The sequence below is a fragment of the Ammospiza caudacuta genome, chromosome 7 (assembly GCF_027887145.1).
Source record: "Ammospiza caudacuta isolate bAmmCau1 chromosome 7, bAmmCau1.pri, whole genome shotgun sequence".
Classification (NCBI taxonomy): domain Eukaryota; kingdom Metazoa; phylum Chordata; class Aves; order Passeriformes; family Passerellidae; genus Ammospiza; species Ammospiza caudacuta.
In genome coordinates, this window is record NC_080599.1 from 2,708,798 (window position 1) to 2,731,285 (window position 22,488).

At 48.9% G+C, this 22,488-nt stretch overlaps 1 protein-coding gene across 1 annotated transcript; it reads right to left on the minus strand.

Annotated features, from left to right (window-relative positions):
• Positions 1 to 1,448: 1,448 nt before the first annotated feature.
• On the minus strand, positions 1,449 to 17,102 carry LOC131560163 (olfactory receptor 14J1-like). The gene is made up of 5 exons (XM_058808825.1): positions 17,038 to 17,102; positions 16,815 to 16,903; positions 3,667 to 4,184; positions 2,041 to 2,142; positions 1,449 to 1,541 (listed from the first exon to the last, which is right to left on the minus strand). Exons 1-5 carry the CDS (start codon positions 17,100 to 17,102, stop codon positions 1,449 to 1,451), a joined length of 867 nt encoding a protein of 288 aa, XP_058664808.1.
• Positions 17,103 to 22,488: the final 5,386 nt, after the last annotated feature.

Consider the following 22,488-nt stretch of genomic DNA (forward strand, 5'->3'; position numbering starts at 1 on the left):
GTGAGAAGGGGAACAGCAAGTTCACCAGCCTCAGTGTCCTGCCAGCTCAGCCAGGCCCACTGGAACACTGGGGTCCATGACCACCAGGGACCACCAGAGAGACCCCCAGGACAGGAGAACACATGAGTTAAGGGGAGGGGAAATATGTTAATGATTTTGGGAAACGATTATCAAAATATGTTTAGTCCAGGAAAATCAATGAATATGTGTGCAAAATACAGAAAATAGACAGAAACTTTCCTGTGGTCAGCATGCAGGGCTTTGGGAGGAGCTCTCCCCTGTGCACCTGGCCAAATAAAGAATGCTGCTTCTTAATGCTACATTGGCGTTAAGGAGTTTTCTGTTTCAACGAATTTTTGGTAGCACTCCCACTGCCAAGGAAAGCTCTGTCTGCTGCTGTTCACAAACAGAGAAGGGCTGGTGGCAGATGTGGGGCTCGGAGGTTGCCTGGAGCACAGTGACCATGAAATAATCAAGTTTTCAATGTTCTGTGAAAGAAGGAAGGACAGCAACAAAACTTCTACACTGGAATTAGGAAGGGCAGGCTTTGGCCTATTTAGGATGTAGATTTGGGGAGTACAGAATCAGGCACTGATTTTTTTTAAGGAAAACATCCCTTAAAAACAAAGGGGTCCAGGAAGGATGGACACATTTCAAGGAAGTAATCTTAAGGGGAAAGGAGCAGCCTGTCCCAGTGTGGCAAAAGATGAGCTAGTGAGGAAAATGACTGGCCTGGCTGGCCATGGAGATTTTGTGGGAACTCAAGGGTAACAAGAGGTGCATCAACTTTGGACCGAAGGTCAAGCAGCTTAGGAAATGTTTCAGTATGTTGGGAAGTCGTGCAGAAAAAAAGTTTAGAGGTGAAAGCTCAATTAGAGTTTAACCTGACCACTTCTGTGAAAAAAAAATAGACAATGTTTCCACAATTAAATTAATAGCAAAATATGGGATAAGGAGAACCTCTACTTTTTATTGGATGCAGTGGGGAATATAGAAACTAAAGATAAGGAGAAGGCAGAGCTACTTAACATCTTGTTTCTCTCAATTTTCGATATTAGGACAGGCTGTCCTCAGGACAAGTGCTCTGCTGAGCTGGTGGATGGGCACAGGGAGCAGAACAGCCCCCTGTAATCCAGGAGGGAGCAGTTGGTGACCTGCTGAGCCACTCAGATGCTCACAGGTGTGTGGGATCAGTTGGGATCCGTCCCAGGGGGATGTGGGAGCTGGTGGATGAGCTCCCAAGCTGCTCTCCATCATTTCCCATCAGTGCTGGCTCAGCAGGGAGGGCCCAGAGGACTGGAGGTGCTAGTGTGAGCCCATCCCCAAGAAGGGCTGGAAGGAGGATCTGCGGAACTCCAGGCGTGTCAGCCTGACCTGGGTGCCTGGCAAGGTTATGGAACAGATCACCTGGAGTGCCATCACAGGGCACCCACAGGATGGCCGAGGGATCAGAGCCAGCCAGTGTGGATTTCAATATCTGCATTGATGATCTGCATGCGGGGACTGAGTCCAGCATCAGCAAATTGGCAGATGACACCAAGCTGGGTGTGAGTGTGGATCTGCTGGAGGGTAGGAGGGCTCTGCACAGGAAAGGCTGGATCCAGGGCCCAAATCCAACAAGGTGAGGTTTAACAAGTCCAAGTGCTGGGCCCTGCATGTTGGCCACAACAACCCCTGCAGTGCTACAGGCTGGGGACAGAGTGGCTGGACAGCAGCCAGGGAGAAAGTGACCTGCAGGAACTGATGGACAGCAGGCTGGGCATGGGCCAACAGTGTGCCTAGGGGGCCCAGAAGGCCAATGGCTCCTGGCCTGGCTCAGGAATGGTGTGGCCAGCAGGAGCAGGGCAGTGATTGTTCCCCTGTGCTCAGCACTGCTTGGGCAGCACCTCGAGTGCTGTGTCCAGTCGTGGGCCCCCCAATATAGGAAGGCTATGGAGGGGCTGGAGCGTGTCCAGAGAAGGACAACAAGGCTGGGAAGGGGTCTGGAACACAAGCTACCAACTCCTGTGAAGAGCAGCTGAGGGACCTGCAGTTGTTTACCCTGGAGAAGAGGAGGCTCAGGGGAGAAAAGGCAGCGTCACGGCACAGGTTGGACTTGATGATCTCCCAGGTCTTATCCAACATTTCTGCTTCTGTGATTTTCTGGAAACACCCTTGGAGCAGTTGCAGGAGGAGCCCTGGACCTCCTCTTCAGCAGCTCCAGCAGCCCAGGTCCCTCAGCTTCTCCTGCCAGCCCCAAAGCCCATCCTGTCAGTCCTGCAGAGCCTCTGCAGCTCCTCCTCATTGCCCAGAACAGGGAGCCCCAGAGCCAGACACAGCAGCCCAGATGTGCCCCCCTGGCCTGGGGTGCCTCTGGCAAGGGAGAAGCACCAGGCACTGCAGGAGCATGCAGACAATTCCTGCAGCACTTGTAGGATGATCCTGCTGCCCAAGGGACGTTCCCATGGTGCCAAGTCAGGAACTGCAATGGGGAGTGAAGACAGAGAGGAAAGGGCACACAGGGATGGGCTGTCTGCAGGGGAGGGGACAGGGGTGGGAAATAAGAAGAAATGTGTAGCAGGAAGCATAAAGAAAGCAAAGAAATTTGTAGCAGGAAGAGTAAAGAAGGCAAAGAGTAAAGAAAGTAAAGGAAAGTGAAGCCAAGGAAATGCTGAGGGCAGTTTGGGGAGGGCTGCCAGGCTGCCCTGGCTCTGAGCAACAGCGTCTGCAGTGGGACAGGAAACACCCAGATGATGGGAACAAACTTTCTGGCTGACTGCAGTGGCCAGGACAAAGCTGAGTGGTTTCCCTGGTGTCCCCCAGCCCTTGCTGGCCCCAGGGGCTGATGGCATTTGTGCTCCCTCAGGTTCATGTCCCCACAGCAACAGCATGGTGGTGTTCCCCCTGCAGTGTGCAATGCAAACAGGGGCTGCTGAGCCAGTGCTGCCGTGTGTGTGCCTGCAAGGATGGGGCACCTGTGTGAGCTGGGGGAGAGGCCAGGGCTGCAGAGGGTGGATGTTGCTGGCAGCTCCATGAGGACGCTCTGGGACACTGCCCTGGGCTGTGCAGCGCACTGGGAATGGATCAGCCCCTGCTCTGCTGCTCCTTCCCGTCTGCCCCAGGGCCCTTGCAGAGCCCCAGCCTTGCTGTTTGCCCCCAGCCTGGGGCTGCCCACGGTCAGCCTGGGGCTGCTCACGGGGGTTTTCTGTGCTGAGCATTGGCCTGGCCATGTTCTTGAGAGAGCATGGGCAAGGAGCCTGGAGCCCCCAGAGCCTGGGCTGAGGCGTCAGCGCTGGGGCGTCAGCGCTGCCCCAGCAGTGCCCAGGCCTGTCCCTGCAGCAGCCCCGGCACTGCCACCCCCAAGGTTGTGCCCAGCCCTGAGAGCACTCAGGCCCTGCAGCAATACCAGGGCCACCAGGGCAGCGGGGCAGGGCCACGGCAGCAGCACTGGCAACACCAAGTTGGCAGAAACAATGACATCACTTTGTAGAAAATATTTAAAATTTTAAACAAGGACAAAGAATCTCCAAAATGGAACTAACAAGAAGTATTAAAGGTTACTTTTATTACAAGTGATTTGCAAATACTGGCCAGCAGTTAATGTTCCTGAAACCATCCAGTCCTCAGTCTCCACACTGCAGCCTTGAGCTCCTGGTTCCTCAGGCTGTAGATGAGGGGGTTCAGGGCTGGAGGCACCACTGAGTGCAGAACTGACAGGGCCAGATCCAGGGATGGGGAGGAGATGGATGGGGGCTTCAGGTAGGCAAATGTGCCAGTGCTATAGAAAAGAGAGACCACGGCCAGGTGAGGGAGGCAGGTGGAAAAGGCTTTGTGCCGTCCCTGCTCAGAGGGGATCCTCAGCACAACCCTGAAGATCTGCACATAGCAGAAAAAAATGAACACAAAACAACCAAAAGCTAAAGAGGCAGTGAAAACAGAAACTCCAAGTTCCCTGAGGTAGGGTTTGGAGCAGGAGAGTTTGAGGATCTGTGGGATTTCACAGAAGGACTGGCCCAGGGCATTGCCACGGCACAGGGGCAGGGAAAATGTATTGGCTGTGTGCAGCAGAGCATTGAGAAAGGCACTGGCCCAGGCAGCTGCTGCCATGTGGGCACAAGCTCTACTGCCCAGGAGGGTCCCGTAGTGCAGGGGTTTGCAGATGGAAACGTAGCGGTCATAGGACATGATGGTCAGGAGGCAAATCTCTGTTGCAAGAAAAAAAAAAACAGAAAGACTTGGGCAGCACATCCTGTGTAGGAGATGTCCCTGGTGTACCAGAGGGAATTGTGCATGGCTTTGGGGACAGTGGTGCAGATCATGCCGAGGTCGCCGAGGGCCAGGTTGAGCAGGAAGAAGATCATGGGCGTGTGCAGGTGGTGGCTGCAGGCTACGGCGCTGATGATGAGGCCATTGCCCAGGAGGGCAGGCAGGGAGATGCCCAGCAAGAAGCAGAAGTGCAGGAGCTGCAGCTGCTGCGTGTCTGCCAATGCCAGGAGGAGGAAATGCCTGATGGAGCTGCTGTTGGACATTTGCTGGGGCTGGGCACGGGGACCTGTTCATGAAGAAAGGACAGCAAAGATTTAGAGGAGATACCTGTCACCAAAATAAAAGCCGTTTCCCATATACCCTCCTCTGGAATAGACACACACACTCTGTTTTTTTTCTTTTTTTGGCGTTCTGAGGTTCTCTTAAAAAGCTTCTCCCTTTCTCTGCTGCTGTTCTTGGATATCAGAAAGCCTCAGAATTTCTGCTGCCCCCAGAGAAACAGAGTGCATTCTGTGAGGCAAAGTGATGAATGGAAAGTGAGGGTAGATGGTCTCTCATTCTGACCTGTTCAGAGTTTCTCTGGGCTTTAACCTTTCTCAGGTGGAGGCGTGTCACATTCCAATGATTCCCCTATAATGTCACCAGGTCCTGGTGAGAGCAGATGGATCCAACACAGCCCAGCTCCACATTTGAAGCCAAAATCTCATATTGCTCATTTCTCCAACCCAGCAGCATTTTCAGTGTCAGAACACCTCTGAATCTCCTCATCAATCTTAGAGATGCTCTAGGACAGGTTTGCACCCTGGATTGGAGCTCCCAGCTTGGACTGAAATCTCAGGGACACTTCCAAGTGTCCTTATGATGGCATTGGATGAAGGGAGATGCAGCTCCTTCCCTGGCTGCACTGACAGCATTGCCCAGAGTCGGGCAGTGGGGACAGCGTCACCCTGAGCCAGCTGTGCACACTGCCAGAGCCTCCAGGGCCAGGCAGCTGCTCCCAGCCCTGTGCTCTGCAGAGGGAACTGGGCCCGGGGCTGCAGAGCTGCCCCACGGCTCTGCTGCAGCTCTGCCTGCACAGGAGGGGCTGCACGCCTTGGAGCCCCAGCCCTGAGAGCAGAGGCTTGGCTGGGGGCACAGGAGGGAGGGGGCTTGTTCAGAGGGAGGGGCTGCACTGGAGGGGGTCCTGTGGGCATCTCTAAACTCTCCCTGCCACAGCATTGCTGGATATTGTTTTCTCTCCTTGCCTGATCTTCCCTCTGCTTCCTGCAGATTTTCCTCCTGCAGGTGTTTCCCTGTGCCTGATCTCTCCCTGCCAACACTCGCAGACCCCAAATCTCTGTGCACTCTCCTTGGCCTGACAGAACCCTGCCTGTTTGCAGGGCACTGGCTGGGGGCAGGTTCTGTTTTCAGCTGGGAGAAACGACAGCACAGACTGAGTCTGTTGGCTCCAGCAAAGGTGATGCTGCTACTGTCCATGGGCAGAGTGACTGAATGCACATTAGGGATCTCCTGTGACCCTACAATCACCAAAAGTAACAGTTCAGATGTCTCAGACACTTGTCAAAATTCATAATTAATAATTCATAACCTACCTTTAATATTTATCCCCCCTCCCTGCCATTCTCCAAAAGCAGGAAACTGATTTCAATGTCTTAGGAAATTTTCTCATTTTTGTTAAAATTCTTGACTTGGAAATATTCTATGACTGATTAGAACCCCTCAGCATATCAGAGTTTCATGAGCATTTCACCTCCCCTGCACCAGAAATACTCAGAGTTGTACTCACAGAGTCTGTAGGCACTGGGATGTTCCAGCTTTAGGAGATGGCTCCAGGAGCTGCAGCTGCATTGTCCTGCAGCCAGAGGTTCCTGTTCCAAGGGCTGGCAGTGATTCTGCCCCAGGCACTTCTCAGCACCTTCCCAGCCCTGACTGATTGAAGCTCTCTGTGCCTCTGTGCTGTGCCCGGAGTGGCTGCAGGCAGTGCCCCAGACCTGCTGGACTGGCAGAAGAGCTACTCATCAAGAGAAATGTGCTTTTGAAGCTCTTCTTGGTTACCAGGAGCTGCCTCTGTGCCAGGAGCCCAGCCCAGTTCAGCAGCACAGACACAGCACAAAGACTTTAATGAGCCTCTGGGGCTTTGTGTTCAGGCGCGGAACATGAGTCCCTGAGAGGGAGCTGAAGAAACCTCTCCAGAACTCCAAGTCAGAATCCAACTCAAAAATTTCTTGGACTTTTAATGGGTGCTACTGAGGGACACGAGAGAGAAAGTGTCCCCAGGCCCCAAGCAGAGCAGAGAACTGGAGGCAGTGATGACAGGTGGGGACAAAAAGAAGCCAAGTCTTGGTGCCCTGGGGCACAGAAGGGTCTGTGCCACCAAGGGCTTTTAGGAGACACGTTTTCCTGAGGCCCTGGGGGCCTCCTGGCACAGCCCCAGCCAGGCTGGGCACTGTCAGCCCCTTGTCCTGCCCTCAGCATCCCCCCCTAGCCCACATCCCAGAGGCCTCAAGGATCTGCTGGAAGGAGTCCCTGGGGAGCCTTACTCAGGAATGCCCTTGGGGGCTCCTTAATTCTCCCTGTAGGGACTGCAGGTTTTTCAAAGGACTTTGGGTTTGACTTTTGCCTTTGAGTCTCTGAGAGATTTGGGCAATCATGGCCTCCAATTATTTGCTGTAATGAGTCCCTGGAGAGCCTTTGTCAGTAACAACATTCAGTGGGCTCATTAATGCTTCAAGGTACTTCAGTTATTTTAAGGTACTTGTTGTTTCCCTTTTGATACAGACTCTAAGAGAGGTTTCTGCAATCATGGCCCTAATTATCTGCTTTAACGAGTCCCTTGAGAGCTTTGCACTTACATGTAGTGGGGCTCATTAATACTTTGAGATACTCAAGATTTTTAAGGTACTCTGGATTTTCCTTTCCACACTGAATCTCTGAGAAGTTTTTGTGCCATCCTGGCCTCCAGATCTCTCCTCCAAGGAGTCCACGAGGAGCCTGTCTAGGGGATTGACCTCAGTGGGATGCATCCATGATTTGAGACACTTGGGGGTTTTCTTCTGACTTTGACTCCTAGAAATGTTTCTGCAATCTCCTCTCAGACCCTGAGGTTCCAGGGCTCAGCTCCAAATGCACCACAGGGCTCATTAGGATCAAACAAGTCCTGACAAACCATGGCTCTGCCTTGATTTCCCTCTGCTCTAGTGCAGTTCATCAGAAATATTTCTGTAGTGATTTTGGTTCAACAATTTGAGATTTCTTGGAGAATGCAGCAATTATTGTGGTGGCTTCAGTGTTGGCTAATTACCAGTGCACTCACTAGAATATACTTACTCATTTCCTCCTGTGTGATAAGATTAGGAGAACGGCAAATCAGGCTCAAACTTTAAGAGTGTATAAGGAAAAGTTCATTAATAGCAACTAAAAGAAAGAGCAATGTGGGATCTCAGCACCTCAGGATGGAGGTGCAGAGTGGCCGAGAACACCCTTGGGGGGCTCAGGAGTCCTGGAATGTTGCCAGAAGTGTCTGGTGGCTGGACTTTGATCCGACACAGGAGACGACGCCTGTATGAGGACTGGGAAGGTTTCACTGGGTGTATGGTGAAGGGATAAGTTAGTTAGAGTGTAAAACACAGGGTTTAGGATTTTGGTACAGGGGGGTCTAAAGAAGTAAGATGGAGGAATTGGGGCGTGTCCTGTTCTTCTTCTTCTTCTTCTTGGCCTCCATCTTCTGTGGTGATGGTGGCACTTTGGGATTGGTTATTACTAAAAGTGCACCGGTTAATAAGGGTAGAAGGTATTGGGGAAAAATTATAAATATTGTACACGTAACTTCGGGTATAAAGATAAGTGACCGCCCCAGGGGCTTGCAGTGTGCCCATGGCTGGCTTGCTGTGCAGACCTCTGTCGGGCTGAAAGAAAATCTTTTAGATAAACAATTAATAAACACCGAGACCGAGACAAGATCAGAAGTCTCTCCTCGTCCTTTGAAGCGCCGGGCTCTTCAAGGCCATCCCTGGGCCTTTCCAGGCCACCTAGACAGCACAGAAAACTTACAAGTGGCGTTCGCTGCGTGGGCACCCCCCACCACCCCTTTCGGGGGGGGATCAGCCCTGAAGAGCTGAAGAGCTGAAGAGCCGAGAGGGCAACTAATGAGGAGAGAAGCCTGAAGAAAAAAGGAAAAGAAGAAAGAAGAAAAAAAAAATGGCCAGAAGAGTCTGCAAAAAAACCAGCAGTCACTGAGAATTACATCTCTCAGCTTCTGCCGAAGACAGTTCATAGCAGAGCAGCCCGGATCGGAACCGGAAGGCGCCTCTGGATCCTTTTCCTGTGACCTGCTGGGCGGAGATCAGGAGCCTTCGGAGAGCTCTGACGACAGATTCGGTGAGAAGGTCAAAAAATAAGAATATGGGGTCTACACTCTCCCAGGAGCAGAGGGAAATTTTGTCCGCCTTACAAGGTGTGGCTGAAGCATATACAGAAGGGATCCCAAAAAAAGAATTAAAACAGCTATTGTTGTGGGCAAGGCTTAATTACCCACTGGCCGAAACATGCCTGCTATTCGAAGTGGGGTTTTGGCAGGAAATTAATAGGCACTTATATTTCTTAGCAACAAAAAAGGACGAGACAGCGTGAAAGCTGCTCTCGCCGGAAGGATAATGCTGGAAGGCATATCAGAGCAGTCGAAAAGACTGGAAGAGCAACGAAAAGTTGCGGCACCCTCGGAAAGAGAGGGGGAGCAAAGCTCTGGGAAAAAATTAGCTCTGGCCTCAAGAAGCCAGGGGGAAAGGGCTCTCGAGGAAAGAGAGCAGGAAATAATATTAAAGTCCCCCGTCCCAAAACCCAGAAACCCCAGGAAGCTCCTAAAGCGTCCTGAAACTCCGGAGAGTACAGGGGAGTCAGGATCGGAAGGGGGGGTGAAGGGGGAGAGAAGGGATCGGGGGGGGCGCTTCCTCGCCGGGGGCACGGCGCGGCAGCGGCGGAGCAAGTGGGGAGCGGGGGTGAAGAGACAGAGAGAGAGTATTATTAATAATTGGTTAGCTGAGAAAGGCCACACTGAAATAATGCCGCTGGTTAAGCTGAAGGAGAAAAGCCAGCAGTCAGCAAGCTAAAAGGAAAGGTCAGCAGTGACCTTGCTGCAACATGAGGAGAGGGAGTAGAGATTAGTCCTGAATATATCCTGAGAATATGTGAAAAGTATCAAAAGTAGAACCATAGGAATGCAGAAGTAGGCGTAGGTGCTGATATGTAACTGACCAATCCTGAGCTCAACTTTTGCAATATGTATGAAGCTCATTATGAACTGTATTTAACCCGCCGTACTGATCAATAAAATTGGGCCTGTGATGATCAAATTGATGTCTGGGTCTCCTTCCGTCGACAAATGGTGGAGAATGCGGGCATAACCGAATCTCTGCCCTTTTTCTCGGATTAAAAGGAAAAGGGATTACGCCACAGTCGAGGAAATTGGGTTTGGGTCCTTGCAGCCGGGACGGTGCCGGAATTTGAAGCACCCTTAAGGTTCACAACGGTGACTTAAGCCAATACGTGTCCGCCGGAGCCTGGAGAGCTGCAACAGCGCGCGCTGATTAATAGGTATGGATAGGCAAGCGGCATATGATTTATTCGCCCCATATTTAGAGAGGCGAGGAATAAAAGGGATAGATTTAAAAAAGGAGTTACCAGGGTTATTAGCCTATGGCCATGCTAAGGGTATCTTTTCTAATCCTCATACAGTTCATGAGCTAGCAGAGTAGAAGAAGTTTGGGGAAATACTGTGGGATACAGTGTTAGATGATGAGAAGTCAGCAAAGAAATTAGGAAAGTTATGGCGGGTGGTGTATAACACGTTACTTCAGCAGGTATCTGAGAGAAAGGCAGCAGAAAGGGCGACAGAAGCTCATAAGAGGAATATAGGGTATGGTCGTGAGGATGATCCCCTGGCACGTTCTGTAACTAAGATACTTATGCCTAAGGGTCCCCATCAAAGTGGTGTGGAGGATTTTCCTATAGGCGCAGTGGAACCGTCTGCACCTTTCCTGTCAGAGGGGGAGGGCGAGTCGGATGGTGGGGGTGGGAGCAAGCCAGCTTCGCCTCCGCTGCCAGCCTTGCCTCCACCGCTTCCCCCCAGTGAGCCGGCTTCGGTTACAGATTCGGTGGGGGGGGCCCATTCCCCCGCCCGAGCTGGCTCCAGCGGGGGAGCTGATTGCCCCCCGCAGGCCGGCTCCGCTCGAGCCGGCTCCGGTTTCACTGTCAGTTCCAGCGGGGCGGCTGCTTCCCCTTCTTCCCCCGCACGAGCCAGCCTCTGCTTCACTGCCTTCCCCGTGCGAAACCTCGGTGTCTGCACTGAAGCGCCAGCAGCATAGCACCCTTAAAGAGTCAGATCCCATCCCAGGGGCACACCGTGATCCATGGGGGGAGATGGCTAAACAGAGGAGGGAAGCTTGGGCTGCTTTGGCGAAAGAAGTAATACAAATGGGGGATGGTGAAGCGGTGGAAATAGCTTCTAGTCTTGCATGTCCGGTCACATACACACCACAGTATGATGCACAGGGGAACCTTACGCATAATATAGCGGAATATACTCCCTTAGATTGGAAGCTGTTAACTCAGCTATGTTCTACGGTTAGTCAGTTTGGAGTAAAAAGTGAACCTGTTAGGCAAATGCTAGATTATCTTTTTAATACTCAGGTTTTATGTCCTAATGATTTAAGAGGAATAGTTTGGTTGATATTCACTCAGCATCAGCAGTTATTGCTTAATGCACATGACCCATTACATGGAGTAACAGTAAAGGAGCTGATGGGCTTAGAGGCATATTTGCGTACAGAGGCACAGATGATATCCGGAGCAGATAAACTTAGAGAGTCTATGTGGTTAGTGCGTGCTGCAATAGACATGGTTAAAGAGCCAGGAGGGTTACCGGTTTATATGGGCATTAAACAAGGTAGAGAAGAATCATTTGGAAATTTTATCGATAGAACAGCTACTGCTATAGATCGGGCTGGTGTTGCAGGGCGCTATTGAAGCAGTGTGCCTTGCAAAATAGCAATCCAGCAACCCAAAGAGTGTTAGCTACTTTAGGGGCAAATTGGGCTATTGAGGAAGCATTAGAGTGAATGGCATTAATGCCAACAGCTTCACAGGCATTTATAGTAGAAGCCTTAAAGGAATTAGGATTAGGGTTGCAAAAGCATAGTCTACTCAAAATCAGGTGTTAGCTGCTCTTGCTCCTCTCCGAAGCGGCTCACTGGCAGTCATGTAAGGAGGCTCGAGACCATTCATCAAGTGTTACCGATGCGGCAATGAGGGACAGACACAAGTTGCCGCCGTGACATCAGAGACACCAGCTGCTGCCATAACATCGTTGCTACCTCCTGTCTGCAACCCGCAACAACAGGGAGCCTCGGCTTGGACTTAGCAGCAGCAGTAGACGTCACACTAATGACAAACCGGCCTGAGAGGATACCCACTGGAGTAAAGGGCCCTCTTATATTAAATGGACAAACATGTGGAGCATTATTGCTGGAACGTTCTTCTACAACTATGTTGGGATTATTTGTTTTGCCTGGTGTTATCGATGCGGACTTTACAAGGGAAATACAAATCATGGCTTACAACCTTTATCCTCCGATTAAAATTACAAAGGGACAACGCATTGCATAATTGGTACCACTGTCACAAATGACATCAGGAATACAATCATTTACTGGACAAACACGGGATGAAAAAGGTTTTGGTTCTACTGGTGTTACACTTTTAACTGTGGATTTACAAAATAGACCAAAGCAAAAAGATGAAATTACTTATGGGCATCAAAGCATAACCCTTTATGGATTATTGGATACAGGAGCAGATACTAGCATCATTTCTCCAGAAGCATGGCCACAACATTGGCCTCTATTTCCTTCATCAAACATGCTCACAGGAGTGGGAGGATTTACATTGGCAAGCAGATCGCCATCTTTGTCTGTGTGTATTGAGAATCAACAAATATCTGCTGTGTTTTCAATTGTTCAACTGCCTCCTACAGTTTCCTGCTTAATTGGAAGGGACATTTTAACACAATTGGGAGTGGTGTTAACTAATCAGCATCCTTTGGGGTAATTGCCATTGCTTGGACTTTCCCCATTCCACTCACCTGGAAAACGGATACACCGGTGATGGTTAAGCAATGGCCATTAAAAGGGGAGAGTCTTATGCATGCCCATGAATTGGTACAGGAACAATATACAAAAGGGACACCTACGTTTATCCACAAGCCCTTGCATATTCACTTGTTATTGCTGCAGAGAAAATTCAGACTACAAAGCCCTGGAAATATTTGGGATGGACTCTGACGGATCAAATAATAATACCACAAAAATTGGAATTACAATTGGACATTAAAACTCTACATGATGCACAGAAGTTGCTGGGAGACTTACAGTGGCTGAAGCCTATTGTGGGAATACCAAATCATTTATTAGAAACCCTACGGCCTTTGTTAAGAGGCGTGGACCCTACTACTCCTATACACCTGACAAAGGAGCATCATCTTGCCTTGCAGCAAATTAGTAACTGTGTACAGCAAGGGTATGTGTCTCGTTGACAACTCGACCACCCCATTGACCTTACTATCTGGAATAGCCCTTGCCACTTGCTTGGTGCTCTCTCTCAGTTCCAAAAGAAAACGGGGGAGATACGGGTGTTGGAATGGTTATCACCACCACTACAGCATAAGAAAACAATATCTTCAAAAATTGAACAATTGGCTGCATTAATCAAAAAGGGGCGTCTCAGAATTCTTGAAGTGGATGGTAGAGAACCTGCTACTATTAGATTGCCTATGGAAAAGGAAACCTTGGACTGGTACTTGATTAATTCAAAGAATTTACAAGAAGCATTATTGATGTCACCTGCTAAAGTAGAGACTAGTAAATTAGTGCCTAGAGTTTTGCAATGGATGACAGAATGGAACTGGATCACTCGACCTTTGAGAGAAGAAAACCCCATAGAAGGAGCTATTACAGCTTTTACGGATGCAGGAAAGAAATCAAGGCGTGCTGCTGTTACCTGGCAAGAAAAAGGACAATGGAAGCATCAACTCCTCACAGCAGACCCTGCAGATAGCTTACAAACTTTGGAATTGCTAGCAGTAGTATGGGCGGTGTCCAACTTACAGGAACCTTTAAATGTGGTCACAGACTCTATGTATGTTGCAGGAGTAGCCAAACGAATAGAGGAAGCAGCAATTAAGGAAGTGAATAATAAACGATTGTATGAGTTACTGATACAGTTAAGGAAGGCTTTACGAGAAAGAAATGCAGCATATTCTGTGATTCATATTAGGAGTCATAAGTGGTCTGAAGGTTTAGGAGAAGGGAATGAACGTGCAGATAAATTGGTTACTCTACCCATTGATAATTCTTGTCCTATTGACAAGCACACATTGGCCAGAGAAGCACATAGTAGATATCATCAAAATGCAAGAGGTTTAGCAAAACACTTTGAGCTGAGTTTGTCAGAAGCCAAGGCCATTGTCAGAGCATTTCCAACATGTAGTTATCATAATGGTGGGATAGGTCTAGGCATCGGGGTTAATCCTCGAGGTTTAGAAATAAATGAGAAATGGCAAATGGATGTTACACACATAGCTAGATTTGGTAAAGTCAAGCATGTGCACGTCACCATAGATACATATAGTCATTACATATGGGCTACGGCTCAGGCAGGAGAAAAAGCTATTCATGTTATCAGACACCTGTTAAGTTGTTTCGCTGTTATGGGAGTTCCAAAGAGTATCAAAACCGATAATGGTCCAGCTTATGTAAGTGCTAGGGTTCGGAAATTTTTGAATCAGTGGTCTGTTAAGCACGTGACAGGTATTCCACACTCTCCTACTGGACAGGCAATAGTGGAAAGAGCAAACGGTACCCTTAAGCAGTATATTGAAAAACATCAAGATTTGGCAGATCCACAAGCATGTTTGGCTAAGGTTTTGTATGTGATTAACCATTTATGCATTTTTGGGGAAGATGATACCCCTCCTGCAATGAAACATCATCCGAGGTCAGGTCAGGAAAATACTAAGGAAACAGAGGTCTGGGTTAAGTATAAGAACCCGAGTACAGGATTATGGGAAAAACCTGCAAAAGTATTATATTGGGGTCGGGGGTATCTTTGTGTTTCCTCACCACCAGGACCTTTGTGGGTGCCTGCTAAGTGGACTAAACCTGTTTTTGATGCAGCCTCTGGTGGATCACCTTACGGAGGAGGACAGGGAGCGACTGGGGAAGAAACTGCTTCTAGTCCTACGACCACTACTGTTACAATTGAAGGGGTACTCGGAAGCGGTGGACAGAGCACTGACACGTCATTATCGGACAGCCCAGGAGTTGATTGGTTTTATTGACTCATTATCAACTTTTCGCTTAACAAATCCAGCGAAATTACATTGCATTGACTGTCACAATCCACATTGTGCTGCCTGGATAGCTCTACGTTGTGGGGGTTGTGAAAGAACTTTTTGGATAGAACAATCACTATTGTGGGATTTGTGGTGTCATACTTGTGAACACGAGCACACGTGGGGTAAAAGCTGGCAAGATGAATTAAGGAGACAAACAGGGCAAAATGCATATATAGCTTTAAATCTTTATCAGTCTCCTGAACAGAAAATTCTTGCTTATAATCGATGGGAAGTACAATGTATTGTGAATAGAATTAAGGTTCAAAGTAAATCACGTATAGTTTCTATAAGGTGTAGGAAATTAGTGCCTTTAACACAGCATTCAATTGTAGGACCCTTCAAAGGGGATCCTGATAGAGCATTAGATTGCTGCATTGACAAGTTGCAAAAATTGAGTTTGCAAGTGGCAGGATCAGTGAAATCAGGAGCAGCAAGATTAAAGACAGATAAGAAAAAGAAGGCAAAAAGGGAAGGGTCTCATTTGAATAAGGGTATCAGTGATTGCTAATTAATTTTCTATGATTAGAACACTTTTACAGTTGTGGGACCCTCGGGAAGATATAGTTGTTGAGGAGGATAACGAACAAGAACTACGGTTACGAAATAAGATACACCTTGTGTTAAAGAAAGACCTTGAGCTGTTAGCCTCATGTAGTAAAAAAGCTGAAGAGGCTTTGCGATCACCACCATTGAATTGGTTGTATTGGGTTGAAGAAACAGACTTTTATCAATGTAACAGCACAAATATCACAGCACCAATGAAATTACCCACAGGAATATTTTTGATTTGTGGAGACAGGGTGTGGAATTGTATACCAGCTAAACCACAGGGTGGACCCTGCTTTTTGGGAAAATTGTCACTGTTTCACCCTAATGTGTCCTTGCTAATGCAGCTGAGTCAAAATTCAAACAGGAAAAAACGTAGCATACATGACTTAGACTGCAGCAAGATAGGAGATCCACGGTTTTGGGGCACATTCAAACAGGTGGTGGGTTTCAACTATCTTGCCAGGAGGATCTGCCAATAAAGCCATAAATTTAGCAAAACAATTAGGATGCTGGGCAAGGGATGAGCTGAACAAGACATGACAAATTCTAGACATGTTAACTGCAGATGTGCAAAGTTTTAACCATGCTGTTTTGCAGAATAGAGCTGCTGTAGATTTTTTGCTCTTAGCACAAGGGCATGGATGTGAAGAGTTCGAGGGAATGTGTTGCATGAATCTGTCTGATCATTCGGTGTCCATTCACACTAAGATAAAAGAACTGCAACAGGGACTTCACAAACTTAAGGAAGAAGATGGTTTAGGAATTGACGAATGGCTTAAAGGCTTAGGACTTGGACCATGGCTGAGGAACCTTGTGATCTATGCTATAGGCCTGCTGGGTGTAATTTTACTGTTTTTGCTTATTTTGCCTTGTATCTTTAACTGTATTCAAAACATGGTCAGCCGTACAATAGTAAAAACATGGCAAACTAATCTCATTGCGCAAGAAGAAAACGGGGGAAATGTGGAGAGTATTATTAATAATTTGTTAGCTGAGAAAGGCCACACTGAAATAATGCCGCTGGTTAAGCTGAAGGAGAAAAGCCAGCAGTCAGCAAGCTAAAAGGAAAGGTCAGCAGTGACCTTGCTGCAACATGAGGAGAGGGAGTAGAGATTAGTCCTGAATATATCCTGAGAATATGTGAAAAGTATCAAAAGTAGAACCATAGGAATGCAGAAGTAGGCGTAGGTGCTGATATGTAACTGACCAATCCTGAGCTCAACTTTTGCAATATGTATGAAGCTCATTATGAACTGTATTTAACCCGCCGTACTGATCAATAAAATTGGGCCTGTGATGATCAAATTGATGTCTGGGTCTCCTTCCGTCGACAGAAAGGGCTCTCGAGGAAAGAGAGCAGGAAATAATATTAAAGCCCCGGTCCCAAAACCCAGAAACCCCAGGAAGCTCCTAAAGCGTCCTGAAACTCCGGAGAGTACAGGGGAGTCAGGATCGGAAGGGGGGGTGAAGGGGGGAGAGAAGGGATTGGGGGGGGGGCGCTTCCTCGCCGGGGGCACGGCGCAGCAGCAGCGGAGCAAGCAGGGAGAGGGGGTGAAGAGACAGAGAAGGGAGATACGAGTGCAGACGCGGCTTTTGTCAGCACAGCGCCAGGGGCGGCGGCTGCCCCGGCCGGCAGGGTAGCGGAGACGCATGCGGCGGGTAAAACTCGCAAGAACCGGGGGGGAGAGTCACAAACCAGCGCGGAGGCGGTAAACACGGGCGGCGAAATGGGGGAAATTGCGCAGCCCCAAAGGGCCACCGTAGTGAGACGCGGGAGGCGCGTGATTGTGACGTCAGACCCGGTGCGGAGGTCCGCTTGGATTTTGGAGAGGACCCGGGGCCCGGCGGGGGGCGGGCTGTACATACCGGCAGGGGGAGCCAGGGACACAACGTCAGAGGGGGAGGAGACAGAGTCAGGGACAGACCGAGGGGAGGAGACCTCGGAGGTGGAACAAGGGGGGGAGAGTGATGTCAGCTCGGGAGAGACAGGGAGCGGCTCGGAGAGCACGCATGCGCAGAGAGTAGAGCGCAGGCGGGGGCGGGCCCGATCCCCTGTGACGTCTCGGGCGAGGAGGGGCCGTGCTCGGGACTCTACGTCCCCCGGCACCACACCCTCCCCAGAGTTTATACCTTCGGATGAAACCCTCGGAGTCCCAGTCCCTTCCCTTCAAGGGAGACGTTCTGGTGTTCAAGCTCCATTTTCAGTTGAATTAAAAGCCAAGCAAACACGGTCTCAAGTGAGATCGCCGACACGGCAGCCGACCGGAAGAGGAACCGGGGCAGTCGAGCTCATTCCGTCATCCGAGCTGGGGAGGCCGGTGACAGCGCCACCTAGTGGCAGGAGGACAGAAGTGCACGACATGCCGGACCGGTTCGGCGGAGCCACAGCGCCATCTCGTGGCGAGACTGCAACAATGCAGCAATTTTTTCCAACATTATATAAAAAGAAAAGCACTTTAAAGAAAACAATATTAACACAACAAAGGGATTATCCATCGACTTCGGGATTTCATGAAGATGATGAAAGCTCAGATGAAGAACAGCTACAAGGAGAAGATGTCATTAGTATCACAGCATCGGAAGGTGTTCCGACATGGATGTTGTCAGCAGCAGAAGCAGCAAAAAGCTTCTTGCATTCAGTTGATGCAGCGAAAAAGAAATATCAATGGGATCCTCGAGTTTCCTTTTCGGATTTAGGAGCGAGGCCAAAAACCTCAAGGTGAGAAATGAGGCACAATGAATCACCAATGACATCCACAGCACCATTGTTCATGCAAATCCCAATGGAAACTCAAGAAGAAGAATTTCAAGAGCCAGTGAAGACGATGGACTGGAAACAAATTAGAAAAGCATTAGCAAAGGAAAAGCATTTATTTCCAGGATCAGGAGATTTGACAATGCCAGTGACATATGATGCCCAGGGGTAGAACCCAAGGTGGGAAAGGATGGGTAACGAGACACTTAAAGACTTGGGGAAGGCGGCTCAAACTTTTGGGCTGAATTCACAATACTTCAAACAGCTATTAAGAGGGACATTCACTACATACGACCTCACACCATATGACATTCGATGTATTGTGGCAATGATTCTTACTGACACGCAAAGTCTTTTCTGGGAAAAAAGGTGGAGAAAATATCTTGCTGAATTGCGGAACAGATATCAAGGTGGGCTCAAACGCGAACCTCACAGAAGGGCAGTTAGCAGGAGATCCTCCAGATGACAACCCAGGGGAGCAAGCAGTGCGGCTTCCATGAAGAGTGTTGAGTGACATCAAAGAAGCAGCGCGATTGGCAATCATGCAAATTACACCAACAGGAGCTCCAGAAGTCCCGTTCTCTTGCATCAGGCAAGGTCCCACAGAGCCATTCATGTCATTCATCGATCGACTCACGCAAGCCGTGGATCGACAAGTGACGAAAGAAGAAGCGAAGAGGCCTCTCTTGAAGAGTTTAGCTTTTGGCAATGCCAACCCGGATTGTCAACGGGTCATTAGCACCATGCAAGGACGGCCATCCTTGGCAGAGATGGTGGAGGCATGCAGCAAGGTGGGAACACCTCAGCATCGATCGTGAAGAGTGAATTAAGAGAGGAATGGGAAGAACAGTTAAAGGGACATTCAGAAAGGCAAACAGAGAACAAGACACTGGAGAAGATGTTAAAAAAAATACTGCAACAGCAGGACGAGAACATCAACAAAGTTCTTGCGACGATGCAGAAAAAGAACAATCCCCCGAGAGGACAGTGCTACAAATGTGGGGAGTTTGGCCACATGAAAAGGAATTGTCCACGGACACATACGCCAGTGCCAGCACAGAAGGCGGAAAGGCCAGTTTGTGCGCGGTGCGGAAGAGGCAGACATTCAGCAAAAGAATGTTATTCCCGGACAGACGTGGATGGAAATCCGTTACCGCATCCGGGAAACAGGAAGCGCAGTGCACCCCTAAGCCAGCGCGCTCAGACACAAGTACTGGCGGTGTCACAAGAGCAGACAGGGCAATCATCAGCGAGCGACAAGCAGATGCCCTCAGCAAAACCCTCAGTCGGTTCCACAGTGACCCAGACCTCCTCCCACCAGGGGCACAGTGTGCACTGGCGGCTTCAAGACTAGCATGCTTTTTAGATGAAAGTCATGCGGAGATACCAACGGGTATCCGCGGGGACTCATGTAAGAAACAAGATTTCTTGATAATTCAAGATAAATGCAGTATTCTTGGACTTATTGTCTATCCAACAGTCATCTCAGCGGACAAAAATACAGAATTAACAGTTTTGGCAAGAGCGCTTCGTCCACCATTGACTGTACCAGAAACACTGTGGTTGCGAGAGCTTTCGCATTGCCACCGCACGCAGTTGGAGAGGTCATGTCAATCTTCGACGAAGAAGGTTTCCCTATGAAAGGACATGTTGAAGTACATACAACATGGGTGAAACACATAGGTCGAGACCGACCCACGCTCACATGCCAATTGACATATGGGGACAGAACAATAACGATCAGAGGTATGCTCGACACAGGGGCAGATGTAACGGTAATATCGTACATCTTTTGGCCATGCAGTTGGAGCTTGGTCGCGCCATTGGGCTCTCTCTCAGGCATAGGGGGAGCATCTCTGTGTCTGCAAAGTGAGAATTCTGTCGTTGTCACAGGACCAGGAGACAAGACGGCGATCATTCGTCCTTTTGTTGTCCAAAAGCCGATCCCAGTCTGGGGTCGGGACCTTTTGGCACAATGGGGCACAAAGATCGAGGTGGATTTTTAATAGGGGTCACTGCAGCACTCGCCACTGAAGCTGACATGGAAAACCGATGATCCAGTTTGGGTGGATCAGTGGCCCCTTGAGCGAAGAAAATTGAGTGCTTTGAAAGACCTGGTCCAAGAACAATTGCGAAAGGGACACATCAAGCCAACGGACAGCCCTTGGAATTCTCCAGTGTTTGTCATCAAGAAAAAACTATCGGGCAAATGGAGATTGTTACATGCTCTCAGGAAGATCAATGAAGTCATAGAAGACATGGGACCCCTTCAGTTGGGACTTCCATCTGTCTCAATGATTCCCAGAGATTGGCAGCTTGTGGTCATTGACCTCAAGGATTGTTTTTTCAGTATTCCACTCCATCCAGATGATGCTCCGAGATTTGCCTTTTCAGTTCTGAGTATCAACAGGGAAACGCCTCTGCAGCGGTACCATTGGGTCGTTCTTCCGCAAGGTCTAAAAAATTCTCCGATGATCTGTCAATGGTACGTGGCACGAGCTTTGGCACCAGCGCAGAAGAAATTTCCGAAGGTGAAAATCATTCATTACATGGATGATTTGCTCATTGCAGCATCAACACGGCAGGAGCTGCAAGAAGCTCGTGACTGTGTGATTGCAGAGGTGCAAAAGGCAGGTCTGGAAATCAGCATTTCAAAGATTCAAGAGGTTGCACCTTGGAAATATCTAGGGTGGAAAATTTCAGAAAGAACAATAAAACCTCAAAAAATGGAGATCAGCACCAAGGTCAGCAATTTGCATGATCTGCAACAGCTTTTAGGAGAAATCAACTGGATGAGGCCAGTCTTGGGAATCACGAACAGCAACATCCCAGCGCTGCTCGATCTTTTGAGAGGAGACACAGACATCCGGTCTCCCAGGACACTCACGCCAGAAGCGAAAAAGGAGTTGGAGAGAGTCGCAGACGCGATACAGAAAAGGCAGACACATCGATTTGTTCCAACGTTGCCTTTTCAGTTGGCAGTGCTGGGGAAGAAAACACAGTTCCATGGTTTGATCTTCCAATGGGACGAATCGCAAAAGGACTCTTTGATAATCATAGAGTGGATTTTCCTACCACACAGGCCCGCAAAAACAATTCTTACAGATTTAGAAATGGCAGCACAAATCATCATAAAGGCGAGAACAAGGTTGCTGACGATGGCAGGAAGAGAATTCTCAGTCATCAGACTACCTTTGAAGCGAGACTATTTCGATTGGGCAATGCAACAATCGAAAGACCTGTTAATCACGTTGTTGGCGTTCCCAGGAACTTGTACAGTCCACTTTCCGCGACATAGAATACTGCAATCGCAGATATGCTATAGAGCAAAACCAAAAATAAGTGAAGAGCCTTTGGACGGGATCACAGTGTTCACGGATGGCTCAGGAAAAACACACAAGTCAGTGATCACGTGGAGAGACTCAACGACAGGGGATTGGGAATCTGATGTGAGGATGGTTCAGGGCTCTCCACAAATTGTGGAGTTGGCGGCCGTTGTCCGAGCATTTCAGTTGTTTGAACAACCTCTCAATCTGGTGACAGACTCCGCATATGTTGCGGGTGTGGTCAGGAGATTGGAAGGTTCGCTCTTGAAAGAAGTCAGTAATGAGGTTTTATACTCATATCTGACAAGCTTGAAAATACTGCTAGAGAGCAGGGAAAGAAAGTATTTTACCACACACATTTAGAGCGCACACAACACTTCCGGGGTTTTTAGCGGAAGGGAATGCTCGGGCGGACAGGTTGACGATGCCCATTTCGCAAACACTGCCGGACATTTTTGAGCAGGCAAGATTAAGTCATGCGTTCTTTCACCAGAATGCGCAGGGGCTAATGGAATCCTTTCACCTCACAAAGAGTCAGGTGAGGGAAATCATTAGTGCCTGTCCAGACTGCCAGCTTGTGCAGCCACCTTCCTCTACCGGAGCCATCAATCCGCGGGGGCTGCAAAGTCTTCAGTTGTGGCAGGCTGATGTCACAAAATATCCATCTTTTGGGAGGCTCAAAAATGTTCATGTTTCTGTAGATACATTCTCAGGGGCAGTCTTTGCTTCAGCACATGCAGGGGAAACGGCCGACCATGCTTGCCGACATTTCCTGCAAGCATTTGCAGCGTTAGGTGTGCCTCAGGAGATAAAAACAGATAATGGGCCAACGTATACAGGCAGGGTGCTTGACAGATTCCTGAAGAGGTGGGGTGTCAGACATACGTTTGGTATTCCTCATTCACCCACAGGTCAGGCAATCATTGAAAGAACACATCACACCCTGAAATCCCTTCTGGACAGACAGAGAAGGGGTGAGCCAGAGGCAACACCTCACATGAAATTAAATAAGGCGCTGTATGTGTTGAATTTCCTAAATAGCTCATCCTCAGAACCTAATCCACCAATCGTGAGACATTTTTTAAACAGCACACAGGCAAAGCTAAAGGAAAATCCTTTAGTTTTGATCAGAAACCCAGAGACAGGACAAATAGAAGGTCCTTTCAAGC

What these genes read in the sequence shown, in the direction of transcription:
- LOC131560163 (XM_058808825.1), bottom strand. Translation starts at nt 17,102, where the DNA reads ATGTACAGCCCGCCCCCCGCCGGGCCCCGGGTCCTCTCCAAAATCCAA. An exon ending in CAAAAGCCGCGTCTGCACTC is followed by an intron (nt 4,185 to 16,814) that starts GTATCTCCCTTC and finishes TTCTTGCAACAG; the next exon opens with AGATTTGCCTCCTGACCATC. An exon ending in TGCACTCAGTGGTGCCTCCA is followed by an intron (nt 2,143 to 3,666) that starts GCCCTGAACCCC and finishes GGGTGTTTCCAG; the next exon opens with AAAATCACAGAAGCAGAAAT.